Source organism: Scyliorhinus torazame, chromosome 2, assembly GCF_047496885.1.
Source record: "Scyliorhinus torazame isolate Kashiwa2021f chromosome 2, sScyTor2.1, whole genome shotgun sequence".
NCBI classification, from domain to species: Eukaryota; Metazoa; Chordata; class Chondrichthyes; order Carcharhiniformes; family Scyliorhinidae; genus Scyliorhinus; species Scyliorhinus torazame.
Window position 1 is genome coordinate 326611614 of NC_092708.1, and position 15560 is coordinate 326627173.

Consider the following 15560-nt stretch of genomic DNA (forward strand, 5'->3'; position numbering starts at 1 on the left):
AGGTCAATGGGACGGCGGGGGAAGCCGGGGTCAGTAGGCGTCAGCTGACTTACGGGAGTGACATGGGGAGAGCAAAAAAGCTAGACAGGGGTCTAGCGGGGGGAGGGGAGGGGGGGGAAGGGTTGCTTCTGCACTGGCCGAAAGGGAATGGGACACAGAAGAGGTGGTCGGGACAGGGGTCCCCCCTCTGGGGGACTGGAGGGTGAGGGAGGTGTGGACACGGGACTGGCCCAGAAAAGGAGATGGCTAGTCGGTGGGGCGTTGGGGAGGGGGCTGATAACGTGGAATGTGAGGGGCCTGAATGGGCCGGTGAAGAGGGCTCGAGTGTTCGCGCACTTAAAGGGACTTATGGCGGACGTGGCCATGCTCCAAGAGACACATCTGAAGGTGGCGGACCAGGTCAGGTTAAGAAAGGGATGGGTAGGACAGGTATTCCACTCGGGACTGGACGCAAAGAATAGAGGGGTGGCAATATTGGTGGGAAAGCGGGTGTCATTTGAGGCCAAGACTATTGTAGCGGACAATGGAGGGCGATATGTAATGGTGAGCGGTAGGCTGCAAGGGACGTGGGTGGTGTTGGTAAACGTATACGCCCCGAACTGGGATGATGCAGGATTCATGAAGTGCATGTTGGGGCGCATTCCGGACCTGGAGATAGGAGGCCTGATAATGGGAGGGGACTTCAATACAGTGTTGGATCCAGCACTGGACCGCTCCAAATCCGGGGCAGCACGGTAGCCTTGTGGATAGCACAATTGCTTCACAGCTCCAGGGTCCCAGGTTCGATTCCAGCTTGGGTCACTGTCTGTGCGGAGTCTGCACATCCTCCCCGTGTGTGCGTGGGTTTCCTCCGGGTGATCCGGTTTCCTCCCACAGTCTAAAGATGTGCAGGTTAGGTGGATTGGCCATGATAAATTGCCCTTCGTGTCCAAAATTGCCCTTAGTGTTGGGTGGGGTTACTGGGTTATGGGGATAGGGTGGAGGTGTTGACCTTGGGTAGGGTGCTCTTTCCAAGAGCCGGTGCAGACTCGATGGGCCGAATGGCCTCCTTCTGCACTGTAAATTCTATGATAATCTATGATATGAAATCAAGGACTGGAAAGAGGCTAGCGGCGGCCAAGGTACTTAGGGGGTTTATGGATCAGATGGGGGGAGTGGACCCATGGCGGTTTGCAAGGCCGCAGGCCAGGGAATTTTCTTTCTTTTCCCATGTACACAAAGCCTACTCCCGGATAGATTTTTTTGTTCTGGGTAGGGCGCTCATCCCGAGGGTGGAGGGGACGGAGTATTTGGCTACAGCCGTTTCGGACCATGCCCCGCACTGGGTGGAACTGGAGCATGGAGAGGAGAGGGACCAACGCCCGTTGTGGCGGCTGGATGTGGGACTGCTGGCGGATAAGGTGGTGTGTGGGAAGGTGAGGGGGTGTATCGAAAGGTACTTGGAGGCCAACGACAACGGGGAGGTGCGGGTGGGGGTGGTATGGGAGGCGTTGAAGGCGGTGAACAGGGAGAGCTAATTTCCATTAGGGCTCATAGGGAGAAGACAGAGGGTATGGAAAGGGAGAGGTTAGTGGGGGAGATTTTGAGAGTGGACAGGAGATACGCAGTGGCCCCGGAGGAAAGATTACTTGTGGAAAGACGACGGCTCCAGATGGAGTTTGACCTGTTCACCACAGGGAAGGCGGAGGCACAGTGGAGGAAAGCGCAGGGGGTGACCTACGAGTATGGGGAAAAGGCTAGTCGGATGCTGGCACACCAGCTCCGTAAGAGGATGGCAGCGAGGGAAATAGGGGGAGTCAAAGATGGAAGGGGAGCCACGGTTCGGAGTGCGACGAAAATAAACGAGGTATTCAAGGCCTTTTATGAAGAGCTGTACAGATCCCAGCCCCCAGCGGGGGAAGAGGGGATGAGACGATTCCTAGATCAGCTGAGATTCCCGAGGATGGAGGAGCAAGAGGTGGCTGGTTTGGGGGCACCAATTGGGTTGGAGGAGCTGAGCAAGGGTTTGGGGAGCATGCAGGCCGGGAAGGCCCCGGGACCGGACGGATTCCCGGTGGAGGTCTACAGGAAGTACGCAGACCTGTTGGCCCCACTACTGGTGAGGACCTTTAATGAGGCAAGAGAGGAGGGGACCCTGCCCCCGACAATGTCGGAAGCGACAATTTCTTTGATCCTAAAGCGGGACAAGGACCCACTGCAATGTGGATCGTACAGGCCGATCTCGCTCCTCAATGTGGATGCAAAGTTGCTGGCAAAAGTGCTGGCCACGAGGATCGAGGACTGTGTCCCAGGGATAATCCACGAGGACCAGACGGGATTTGTAAAGGGCAGGCAACTAAACACCAATGTGCGGCGGCTCTTAAACGTGATAATGATGCCATCGGAGGAGGGAGAGGCGGAGATAGTGGCAGCTATGGACGCGGAGAAGGCCTTTGACCGAGTAGAGTGGGAGTACCTCTGGGAGGTGCTGCGTAGGTTTGGGTTCGGGGTAGGGTTTATCAATTGGGTTAAGCTCCTTTACAGAGCCCCGATGGCGAGTGTAGTGACGAACCGGCGGAGGTCGGAGTACTTTCGACTGTACCGAGGGACGAGGCAGGGGTGCCCCCTGTCCCCCCTGTTGTTCGCATTGGCGATCAAACCATTGGCCATGTCATTGAGGGAGTCTAATAAATGGAGGGGGGTGGTCCGAGGGGGAGAAGAGCATCGGGTGTCGCTATATGCGGATGACCTGTTGCTGTACGTGGCGGATCCAATGGAGGGGATGGTGGAGGTCATGCAGACTCTAAGGGAGTTTGGGGAGTTTTCGGGCTATAAGCTCAATGTAGGGAAGAGTGAGCTCTTTGTATTACAGGCGTGGGACCAAGAAAGAGGGATAGGGGACCTACCGCTGAGGAGGGTGGAGGGGAGCTTTCGGTATCTGGGGATCCAGATAGCCAGGAGTTGGGGGACCCTACATAAACTGAATCTGACGAGGTTGGTGGAGCAAATGGAGGAGGATTTCTAAAGATGGGACATGTTACCGTTCTCGCTGGCGGGTAGAGTGCAGTCGGTCAAAATGGTGGTCCTTCCGAGGTTTCTGTTTGTGTTTCAGTGCCTTCCCATCGTGATCACTAAGGCCTTTTTTAAGAGAGTAGGCAGGAGTATTATGGGGTTTGTGTGGGCGAATAAGACCCCGAGAGTAAGGAGAGGGTTCCTGGAACGCAGTAGGGACCGAGGAGGGTTGGCGCTGCCAAACCTGGGGAGCTAATACTGGGCAGCAAATGTGGCGATGATCCGCAAGTGGGTTATGGAGGGAGAGGGAGCAGCATGGAAGAGGATGGAGATGGCGTCCTGTAAAGGAACGAGCCTGGGGGCGTTGGTGACGGCACCGCTGCCGCTCTCGCCGACAAAGTATACCATGAGCCCGGTGGTGGCAGCAACGCTAAGGATCTGGGGCCAGTGGAGACGGCACCAGGGTGCAATGGGAGCATCGGTGTGGTCCCCGATCAGGGGTAACCACCGGTTTGTCCCGGGGAAGATGGACGGGGGGTTCCAGAGCTGGCATCGGGTGGGGATTGGAAGAATGGGGGACCTGTTCATCGACGGGACGTTTGCGAGCCTAGGGGCACTGGAGGAGAAGTTCGAGTTACCCCTGGGAAATGCCTTTAGATATATGCAGGTGAGGGCTTTTGTGAGGCGACAGGTGAGGGAATCCCCGTTGCTCCCGGCACAAGAAGTTCAAGATAGGGTGATCTCGGGTGTATGGGTCGGGGAGGGCAAGGTGTCGGAAATACACCAGGAGTTGAAATAAGAGGGGGAAGCGCTGGTAGAAGAGTTGAAGGGTAAATGGGAGGAGGAGCTGGGGGAGGAGATCGAGGAAGGTCTGTGGGCTGATGCCCTAGGTCGGGTTAATTCCTCCTCCTCATGTGCCAGGCTCAGCCTGATACAATTTAAGGTGGTCCACAGAGCGCACTTGACGGGGGCGAGGTTGAGTAGGTTCTTTGGGGTAGAGGGCAGATGTGGAAGGTGCTCAGGGAGTCCGGCGAACCATGTCCATATGTTTTGGTCATGCCCGGCACTGGAGGGGTTCTGGAGAGGAGTGGCGGGAGCAATATCTCAGGTGGTGAAAGTCCGGGTCAAGCCAAGCTGGGGGCTAGCAATATTTGGAGTAGTGGACGAACCGTGAGTGCAGGAGGCGAAAGAGGCCGGCATTCTGGCCTTTGCGTCCCTAGTAGCCCGGTGAAGGATCTTGCTAATGTGGAAGGAGGCGAAGCCCCCCAGCCTGGAGGCCTGGATAAATCATAGAATCATAGAATTCACAGTGCAGAAGGAGGCCATTCGGCCCATCGAGTCTGCACCGGCTCTTGGAAAGAGCACCCTACCCAAGGTCAACACCCCCACCCTATCCCCACAACCCAACCCAACACTAAGGGCAATTTTGGACACTAAGGGCAATTTATCATGGCCAATCCACCTAACCTGCACATGTTTGGACTGTGGGAGGAAACCGGAGGACCCGGAGGAAACCCACGCAGACACGGGGAGAACGTGCAGACTCCGCACAGACAGGGACCCAAGCCGGAATCAAACCTGGGACCCTGGAGCTGTGAAGTAATTGTGCTATCCACAATGCTACCATGCTGCCCCAAATAAAATGATATGGCTGGATTCATAAAGTTGGAGAGGATTAAGTTCGCCTTGAGAGGGTCTGCGCAGGGGTTCTACAGGTGGTGGCAACCGTTCCTAGACTATCTCGCGGAGCGTTAGAGGAAGGTCGGTCAGCAGTAGCAACCTTGTGGGCGGGGGGGGGTTTGAGGGGACGTCCTGGGAGGAGTGGGTGGGGGGGGGAAAGGGGGGACTGCCTGGGAGGGTGGATGAGCAAGAGATAACATGAAGGGTTGGGGAAACTGGCGCGTACGGGTGAGGGCCAGTGTACAAAGCTGTGTAAATATATCATTTTGCCATGTATATATCTTGCTCTGCGCGATTTCTCGTTTTTTTTTGTTACGGGAGGGTGGGGGGTTATTGTTTGTAAGGGAGAAAAATTGTGTTTAAAAAACTTTAATAAATATATTTTAAAAAATAAAATAAAATAGGCAGAATGCAGACCATGTGCAAACAACCCTGAACTGCATACTTTAAAAAAATATCTACTGTTTGATGTAATTCCACGAAGGGGTAGCACTTACTGAACACTCTGGAGTGTCCTAATAACTACACTAAACTAATTTGAGATTCTCAGTCTAGCTGTAACGTGGTTCATTTAAGCTTGCGAGAAGCAGCATACATTCATACACAGCAGCCTTACCTCCGCAAGTAACAGGAATATGTGCAAGCGTTGTGCCATTTTTAAATTAACTGGGAGCTTGGACAGCCTAAAGTTCCCCATTACTTTCCCCAGTGCAACATCATGACCAATCAGAATCGACTTCCCAACAAATGACCAGCGTTTTCTCCTTTAGTATAAACTGTTGTGATCATTTCAAATTTGGCATTCTCGCATTTGTATAAGAAAAAAGCTTTGGTTAACGTGCCTCTTTTCAAGAATAAAACTACAACTTCCTCACAATAACGGCAAACATTCAGTTGGCCTTTCCAACTGTGTGCTGTAGCTACACATTATGTTTCAAGCATAAGGAATTCCAAATCTCTTTGCATAAAGTCATCTGACATCAATTTCTTTTCCCTATTACTTTCCAGGAAATGAATTATTCACAATTATATTCTACCAAAGAAAATTGTTTCCAATTGCATTTCTGGAAAAATATTTCTTCATGAAAGTTGCTTATATATATATTATTTTGCATATACTCACTATTCTGACTTGTATATCGCCTTTCCTTCACTCTTGCTGGGTCAAACTCCTGAAACGCCTCCCTAACAATGGTGTGTCTACACCTCAAGGAATGCAGTGGTTCAAGAAGGCAGCCCACCACAACCTTCTCGAGGGCAACTAGGGATGGACAATAAATGCTGGTTTCGCCAGCAACACCCACATGCCATAAATTAATAAAAGGAAAATAAAAGTTCCTCACAGCAAAATTCAAAAAGAACTTTATCTAATACAGATACAGAAGTTTAAGGTTGTGTCCACAATAAACTTTATATCATCATTACAAATCTGAATTCTGCCATGTACAGATGGATCCCTGGTGGTGTCAAACTGAGGTGATGATTAAGACGATCGCATGTGAAATATGTTAAAATATATTGGCTTAGGTATCATTTCTTTCTAATAAATAGACTGATGACATGACAGTGTAGAAGAAATTATGTTAGATGATAATTTGAGACATGTGTACATTATTTCATCATTGTTTCAAATCAGTTGCTGTCTGTCCATTTAGAAAACATTGAACGTCCAAAGACTACCTGTGAACAGCACCGAGAGAGACTGGAAACAGAGTTGAACCTGCGTGGATCTGAACATCTTGTTGGAGTCCATATTCCTGAGTGTGATGAAGAAGGGAGGTTCAGGCCTCTGCAATGCCACGGCAGTACAGGCTATTGCTGGTGTGTGTATGAAAACGGACAAGAAATCTTTGGGACTAGGACACCGCCTGGAACTGGTCAACCAGAGTGCAGGCTGCCAGGTCAGTCAGTGTTTTAATGAAGCAAAATGACCAATTGTGTAGCAACGGATGAGGAGTTCAAAGAGTTTGTTTGTGAGAGTAGAGAACGTCTTCAATTGCTTCATCCCGAGCTTTGGATTTCTCACTGAGCTTGATACGAAGATGTGATCGCTTCGGAGGATGAGAGTATGAGAGTTTCCTGGATCGGAGACTCCGGGAGGTGCCTTCCCATCCACCTAAGCTCAGTTCAGGGTAGTTCATGGATGGCTATCTGGAAGAGTAGGAATTACAGGGGTTTGGGGGTTTGTGGCACTCTTAAACAGATACTCCGCATTGAAGACTGCTAGGAGTGACACTTTCCTGAAGGAGTGTAGTCCAGACCATGATATCAATGGGCATGGGGCAGCACAGTAGGAACCAGCAAGGAGTAAGAATTGATTTCTCATATGAGATTCCATAGTCTGGAGGACAGAGCAGCTTTCTGTAACTAACATTGTCATTTGTTGCCTCCCTGGTGCCAGGATAAAGGACACCACGGAGTGGGTGGAGAATATTCTGCAGGGTAAGGTGGAGACTATTTTGCAGGGTAAGGAGTGAGCAGGAAGTTCTGGTACATGTTGGCACCAGCAACCTAGAGGGGGCATGTTTTGAACACATATGATCAGATTTTCAGGAAAATAGGTTAAACAAGCTGTTTCACACTGCCACTATGCAGTGGCTACACAAGTGGTATTTGCTCCTAACACTATGCAGTTGTTAGTCCAAACAAATATTCTCTCTCCCACACAATTGAATAAAACCCAATATGAGTTTCAGGGCTTGTCCGATGCCAAATGTGTAAGTTGTACATCCCAATGTTTGGTTGATCAAATCAAACAGCATGTTCCTTTGGTTGCTTAAAATAGGCAGAATGCAGAGCATGCGCAAACAACCCTCACTTACATACTTTTTAAAATGTCTACTGTTCAATGTGATTCCGCGATGGGGCAGCACTTGCTGAACACTCTTGAGTGCACTAATAGCTACACTAACAACTAATTTAAGATATTCAGTCTACCTGTAATGTGGCTCATTTAAGCTTACGAGAAGCAGCATACGTTCATACACAGCGGCCTTATATATGCAAATAACAGGACTATGTGCAAGCGTTGTGCCATTTTAAATTTACCCAGAAGTTTGGAGAGCCTAGAGTTCCCCATTGCTTTCCCCAAGGCAACACCGTGACCAATCAGAATCGAGTTCCCAACAAATGGCCAGCGTTTGCTCCTTTAGTATAAACTGTTGTGATCATTTCAAATTTGGCATTCTTGCATTTGTCTTGGTGAGTGAAAGACAAAAAACTTTGGGTAACGTGTCTCTCTTTTCAGGAATAAAATGTCAGCCTCCTCACAATAAAGGCAAGTATTCAGTTGGCCTTCCCAATTGTGTGCTGTAGCTGCATAGCTGCACTTTGGGCTGAATTCTCTACCGGCGGGTTGCTCCATTTTGCCAGCAGCCCGGGGGTTTCCCGACGGCATGGGGCTGCCCCAAAATGGAAAACCCCATTGACCAGCTGGCGAAACGTAGAATCCCGACAGCGTGCTGAACCAGAAATCTGGCGGGTGGGATGGAGAAACCAGCCCATTGTGTTTCAAGCATGAGGAATTCAAAATCTCTTTGCATAAAATCATCTGACATCAATTTTTTCCCCCTATTACTTTCCAGTAAATGAATCATTCACAATTACATTCTCCAAAGAAAACTGTCTCCAATTAAATTCCAGAAAGAATAATTCTTCATGAAAGTTGCTTTTATATATATATATATATATATATATATATATATTCTATTACATATATTCACCATCCTGACTTGGCAATATATCGTCGTTCCTTCACTGTTGCTAGGTCAAACTCTTGAATCCCCTCCCTAACAGCACTGCGGTGTGTCTACACCTCGACGAATGCAGCGGATCAAGAAAGCAGCCCACCACAACCTTCTCGAGGGCAACTAGGATGGGCAATAAATGCTGGCTTAGCCAGCAACACCCACATGACGTAAATTAATAAAAGAAAAATAACAGGGCCTCACAGCAGTATTCAAAAAAGAATATTTATCCAATTACAGATACAGAAGTCTAAGGTTGTGTCTACAATGAACTTTATATCATCATTGTTCGTCTTAATTCTGCCGTGTACAAATGAATCCCTGGTGGTGTCAGTGTTGGAAATTATTTGAGGTGGTGATTAAGACGATCGCATGTGAATTATGGTCAAATATATTGGCTTAGGTATCATTTCTTTCCAATAATTAGACTGGTAACACGACGGAGTGTGGAAGAAATTATGTCAGATGACAATTTGAGACATTTGTATATTATTTCATAATTGTTTCAAATCTGTTGCTATCTGTCTGTTTAGAAAACATTGAACATCCAAAGACTGCCTGTGAACAGCTCCGAGAGAGACTGGAAACAGAACTGAGCCCACGTGGATCTCAACCTCTTGTCGGAGTCCATATCCCTGAGTGTGATGAAGAAGGGAGGTTCAGGCCTCTGCAATGTCACGAAAGTACAGACTACTGTTGGTGTGTGACTGAAAATGGACAAGAAATCCCTGGGACGAGGACACCACCTGGAACTGGTCAACCAGAGTGCAGGCTGCCAGGTCAGTCAGTGTTTTAATGAAGCAAAATGACCAATTGTGTAGCAACGGATGAGGTGTTCAAAAGGCATTTCATTTGTTTTTGAGAGTAGAGAATGTCTCCAATTGCTTCAGCTCGAGCTTCGGATTTCAGATTTCTCAGCAAGCTTGATCTGGTCACTATGGAGGACGAAGGAGGATGAGAGCTTCCTGGAATGGAGACTCCGGGAGTTGGCTACCCATCCACCAAGCTCAGTTCAGGGTAGTTCATGGATTGCTATCTGGAGGAGTAGGAAGTACAGGAGTCTTTGACGTTTCATAGAAATCATAGAACCCCTACAGTGCAGAAGGAGACCATTCAGCCCATCGAATCTGCACCAATCCACTCCACCCTATACCCGTAATCCCGTACCTAACCTTGGACATCCTTGGACTAAGGGGCAATTTATCATGGTCAATCCAACTAACCTGCACATCTTTGAACTGTGGGAGGAAACCGGAGCACCCGGAGGAACCCCATGCAGACACTGGGAGAACGTGCAAACTTCAGCCAACAATCCGGCAAGGCGGAATTGAACTCAGGTTACTGGTGCTGTGAGGTAGGAGTGGAAACCACTGTGCCTCTCTCAAACAGATATTCTGTATTGCAAACTGCTGGGAGTGTTACTACCCTGAAGCTGTACAGTCTAGACCATGGCACCAATGATAAGGGACAGCATAGGAGGAACCAGCAAAGAGAAAGAATTGAATTATTTAAAGAGATTTCATAGTCAGGAGGAGAGACCAGCATTTCTGAAACTATCATTGTGAGTCACACAGAATTAGCTGCCTCCCTCATACCAGGTGTAAGGGTCCTTTGTGTTTATTACCACTTTATCCCTTATTTCCACTTTTATTTTTGGCGTTACATTTTTGATCCATGGATGAATATTGGACATGCCACTACAAGGCAAAAAGCCTGTATCTTTAATTCAAGCAGGAAGAATCCGGAAGGCAGTGCTGGTTTAAACAGAAGCTACACTCTGGCCAGCACCAGTGAACGAGAGATGGGTTGGAGTTGGTTTGATTGATTGGCTGGTGGCCAATGAATTGGCCCAAAGGGCTGTGCTCTGCCCGGTAACCAGTTGTCCGAATTGTCTGCTGTAACTAGGCATTATCTTCCTGTGTTCCTCAGGCAATATTCATAAAAGGGCATTTATCCAATTACAGATACAGAAATCTAAGGTTGTATCTACAGTAAACTTTAATAAACACTTATCTGAATTCTGCTGCGTACCGATAGTGTCAGAGTTGGAAGCTGTTTGAGGTGATGATTAAGACGATCACATGTGAATTACGTTAAAATATATTGCCTCAGATATCATTTCTTTCCAATAAATAGTCTGGTGACGCCAGGAGTTCAGAAGAAATTACGTTACATGACAATTTGAGACTTTTGTACATTATTTCATAATTGTTTCAAAGCAGTTCCTGTCTGTCTGTTTATTTAGAACACATTGAACGTCCAAAGATGGCCTGTGAACAGCACCGAGAGAGACTGGAAACAGAGCTGAACAGGCGTGGATCGCAACCTCCTGTTGGAATCCATATCCCTGAGTGTGATGAAGAAGGGAGGTTTAGGCCTCTGCAATGTCACAGCAGTACAGGCCACTGCTGGTGTGTGTATGAAAACGGGCAAGAAATTCCTGGGACCAGGACACCGCCAGGAACTGGTCAACCAGAGTGTGGACAGCCAGGTCAGTCAGTTAAGCAATTAAATCGCCCAAGCTGTCTCCATGACAACACCATGGCCAATCAGAATCGACTTGCCAACCAATCAGCAGCCTTCTCTCCTTTAATATAAACTGTTATGATCATTTCAAATTTGGCATTCGCGCATTTGTCCTGGTGAGTGTAAGACAAAAAACTTTGGTAACATGCCTCTCTTTTCAGGAATAAAACTCCAACCTCCTCACAATAAAAGTGAACATTCGATTGGTCTTCCCAAGTGTGTGCTGTAGCTACACATAATTTTCCTGTGTTTCATGCAAGGACTTCCAAATCTCTTTGCAGAAAATCTTCTAACGGCAATTTTTTCCCCATTACTTTGCAGTAAATGAATCACCCACAATGATATTCTACCAAAGGAAATTGTTTCTAATTACATTCCAGGAAGAAAATTCTGATGTGACAGTTCCTCACTATAATGCTCATAACAGATCCTTTATCCAGTGATAGAATTAAAAACCTAGGGTTCTGTCTGTAGTAAACTATTTGCAGATCTAAATTTTGCTGCGTACTGATGCTGATGTTAGAGGTGGAAACCATTTGAGGTGATGATTAAGCCAATCGCAGGTGAATTCTGTTAAAATATGTGATAACGTGAACACAAAAAGGTTGTTGAAAACTTATTCTAAGTTCTTTAATATATGAAAATAACAAAGTTCAAAATACAGTATGGACTCAAAAGGAAAGCAGCAAGTTAAACAGAGACGGAATAGAATTAGAACTAATGGCAGTTAAATACGAATATAACTTTTATTTCTCTGTATAAATTTAGAGTACCCAATTATATATTTTTTTCCAATTAAGGGACAATTTAGCGTGGCCAATCCACCTACCCTGCATATCTTTGGGATATGGGGGTGAAACCCATGCAAACATGGGGAGAATGTGCAAACTCCACCCAGTCAGTGACCAGGGCTGGGATCGCACCCAGGTCCTCAGCGCCATAGGCAGCAGTGCTAACCACTGCGCCGCCCTAAAAACGAATATCCCAGACAGTGACCTGGGCTGGGATCGCACCCGGGTCCTCAGCGCCATAGGCAGCAGTGCTAACCACTGCGCCGCCCTAAAAACGAATATCCCAGACAGTGACCTGGGCTGGGATCGCACCCAGGTCCTCAGCGCCATAGGCAGCAGTGCTAACCACTGCGCCGCCCTAAAAACGAATATCCCAGACAGTGACCTGGGCTGGGATCGCACCCAGGTCCTCAGCGCCATAGGCAGCAGTGCTAACCACTGCGCCGCCCTCAAAACGAATATCCCAGACAGTGACCTGGGCTGGGATCGCACCCAGGTCCTCAGCGCCATAGGCAGCAGTGCTAACCACTGCGCCGCCCTCAAAACGAATGTAACAATTAATGACATCACAGCACTTACTGATGACATTAGAAATGAAGTTAAACAAGAAGATGCATGATAATAAGACCATAAGTCATAGAAGCAGAATTAGGCCACTCAGCCCATCGAGCCTGCTCCGGCATTCAATCATGGCTGATATTTTCTCATCCCCATTCTCCTGCCTTCTCACCATAACCCCCGAGTAATAATACTCTATAACAAAATATATTTTGGCTTAGATATGAAGTCTCCTAGAAATAATGTGACATGACTACTTGAGACATTTGTACATTATTTTGTAATTGTTTCAAATCAGTTTCTGTCTGTTTGATTAGAACACATTGAACGTCCAAAGACTGCCTGTGAACAGCATCGAGAGAGACTGCAAGCAGAGCTGAACCTGCGTGGCTCTCAATCTCTTGTTGGAGTCCATATCCCTGAGTGTGATGAAGAAGGGAGGTTCAGGCCTCTGCAATGTCACAGCAGTACAGGCTACTGCTGGTGTGTGAATGAAAATGGGCAAGAAATTCCCCGGACTAGGATGGCACCTGGAACTGGTCAACCACAATGCGGTCTGCCAGGTCAGATAGTGTTTTAAATGATCAATTGTATGGCAGAGATGCAGGAGTTCAAAGAGTCTTTCATTCGTTTTGAAAGCGGCATGGGAGCACAGTGGTTAGCACTGTTGCTTCACAGAGCCAGGGTCCCAGGTTCGATTCCCGGCTTGGGTCACTGTCTGTGCAGAGTCTGCACGTTCTTCCTGTGTCTGCGTGGGTTTCCTCCCAAAAGATTTGCTGTTAGGTAATTTGGACATTCTGAATTCTCCCTCAGGGTCGGTTTGTGACGACTAGGGGATTTTCACAGTAACTTCATTTCAGTGTTAATGTAAGCCTAAAGATTATTATTATAAGTAAGAAGTGTGTCCAGCTGCTCATGCTCCAGAATTTTGAGCGAGCTTGATGGGAAGCTGTTGTCACAACTGAGCACCAGGGAGGATGATAATTTCCTGGATCAGAGGATCTGGCAGAGAGCTACCCATCCACTCAAGGTCGGTTCAGGGTAGTTTACCGATGGCTATCCAAAAGAGTAGGAAGTACAGGAATCTTCAGGGTTTGTTCTCAAACAGACACTACATATTGCAGACTACTGGGGGTGACACTACCCTGAAGGAGTGCAGTCCAGACCCTGGCACCAATGGGCAAGGGACTGCATAGGAGGAACCAGCAAAAGGCAAGAATGTAATTCTCTTACGAGATTTCACAGTCAGAAGGACAGACCAGCATTTCTGTAACTGGGTGGCATTGTGAGTTGCACATGATGTGTTTCCTCCCTGGCTGCAGGGTAAAGGAAATCATGGAGAGGATGCATAGTTGTCCGCAGGGTAGGGAGTGAAATATGCATTGTGGTACACATTGGTACCAACGACATATGCAGGGCAAGTACTGAGGTTTTGTGGTCAGATTTTGAGGAGCTAAGAAAGAAGTTAAAAGTAAACGCTGGATTCCTGCTAGTGCACATATTAACCGGAGTAGAAGCTGGAAGCTAAAAGGGTCAATTAATAGCTTGAGGTATGATAGACCGTACAAGCTTGCAAATGGATATTCAGATCTGAAAAATGTCTGGCGTGCCTCAAATTACCCTGGAAAGGCAAAGTATCTCAAATATTAGAGTAAAACGTAAAACCAGACCGCACTTAAGAGGAGCCAAAATAAAACGTTGGCTGCTCAATTTTATTCCCTAACCCTGAGTGTGCTAATAGCTCCACTAACTGGAGTAAATTTCAGATAATAGGCCAAGCTTGTAATGTGGTTCAATGAAGCTTGCTCGAAGCAACCAACATTCATATAAAGCGGCCTTTTCTTTGAAAGCAAAAGCCTTGCACAATATTTGAATTGTCTGGAGTTGTGGAGCCTACCGCAATGTTTTCAATATGGCAACACTGTAACCAATCAGAATCGACTTGCCAACTAATCAGCACCCTTTTCTCCTTTAGTACAAAATATCGTGATCATTTCAAATTTGGTATTTGGCCTTGTGACTGCAAAACAAATGCTTCGGCAACATGTCTACCTTTTCAACACTGGTCAGAAAATTAACAGATAAATCAAAAAGAAAAGAACTACTTCTAAAATATAGATTTTCCAGATTATTTTCATCATTTTAAGAAGAGAAGCAATAAGAGCTGCAGTAGGTTGTATAGTTCCTCGAATCTGCTTCACTATTAAATAAGATCATGGCTAAACTTTTACATAACACCACTTTCCTCCATTTTCCATTGATTCCCTCTCTGGCTAAAAATGTAGCCACCTCAGTCCTGAATAAACGGAACAAGTGTGTATTCACAGACCTATGGGAATGGGAGCTTCAAGGATTAACGACTTTCTGAATGAAGAGAGTTCCTCTGATCTCGGTGCTAAATGACCAGTTGCTTATCCGGTGGCGATGAGCTCAAGTTCTAGACAGACCCTTATCGGGGGACAGCCTCTCACATCTACTCGTGAAGCTCTTAAGGATTTCCATTGGTTCACTCTGATCAAGTCTTATTTTAATTTAATACTCTTTATTGTCACAAGTATTACATTAACACTGCAATGCAAAGTATTGTTCTCAATTCCAAAGCAATTGCGCCCATTCTACTCAATGTCTTCTCAAAGGACACTCCTCTCATCCCAGGATTCAATCAAACAAATCTTCATTGCACTAACTCCACAGCAAATTTATCCTTCATGAGTAAGGAGAGTAAAATTCTACACACTATTTCACCAGTGGTATCAACAATGTGCTGTATCAGCTAGATTTCCTGACTCTTTTATTCCAACGTTCTTGCACTAAAGGTGAACACTTTATTGGCAATTCCAATTGTGTGCTGAAGCTGCACATTAATGTCTTGTGTATTCCTATACAAGTGCTTCCAAATCTCTTTGCATAAAATCATCTGACACTATTACATTCCAGTAAATTAATCATCAACAATTACATTCTACCCAAATAGAATTGTTTCCAATTATATTCCAGGAAGAATAGTTCTGCAAGAAATGTGGTGATATAACAGTTGCTCACAACAATACTCAAATCGACATTTATCAAATCACTGACACAAAAACCTAGGGCTGTATCTACAATAAACGTTATAACCCTCATTACAAATCTGAATTCTGCTGTGTACAGATGGATCCCTGGTAGTGTCAGAGTTGGAAACCTGTGAATTATGGTGAAATGTATCGGTGTAGATATAATTTATTTTCCATAAATAGACTGGTGACACCAGGAGTGAGGAAGAAAGGAT

At 46.7% G+C, this 15560-nt stretch overlaps 1 protein-coding gene across 9 annotated transcripts in view; it reads left to right on the forward strand.

Annotated features, from left to right (window-relative positions):
• The window catches only part of nid2a (nidogen 2a (osteonidogen)), a 277646-nt gene that overhangs the window by 155142 nt on the left and 106944 nt on the right, over positions 1–15560 (forward strand). For 8 of the 9 annotated variants that reach the window (XM_072489757.1, XM_072489756.1, XM_072489754.1 and 5 more), the window contains 4 exons: positions 6327–6572; positions 8951–9196; positions 10663–10908; positions 12610–12855. In XM_072489757.1, coding sequence (XP_072345858.1) covers positions 6327–6572; positions 8951–9196; positions 10663–10908; positions 12610–12855 — 984 coding nt within the window. The remainder of the gene's footprint in view (positions 1–6326; positions 6573–8950; positions 9197–10662; positions 10909–12609; positions 12856–15560) is intronic. The other variant, XM_072489755.1, reaches the window with a different exon arrangement.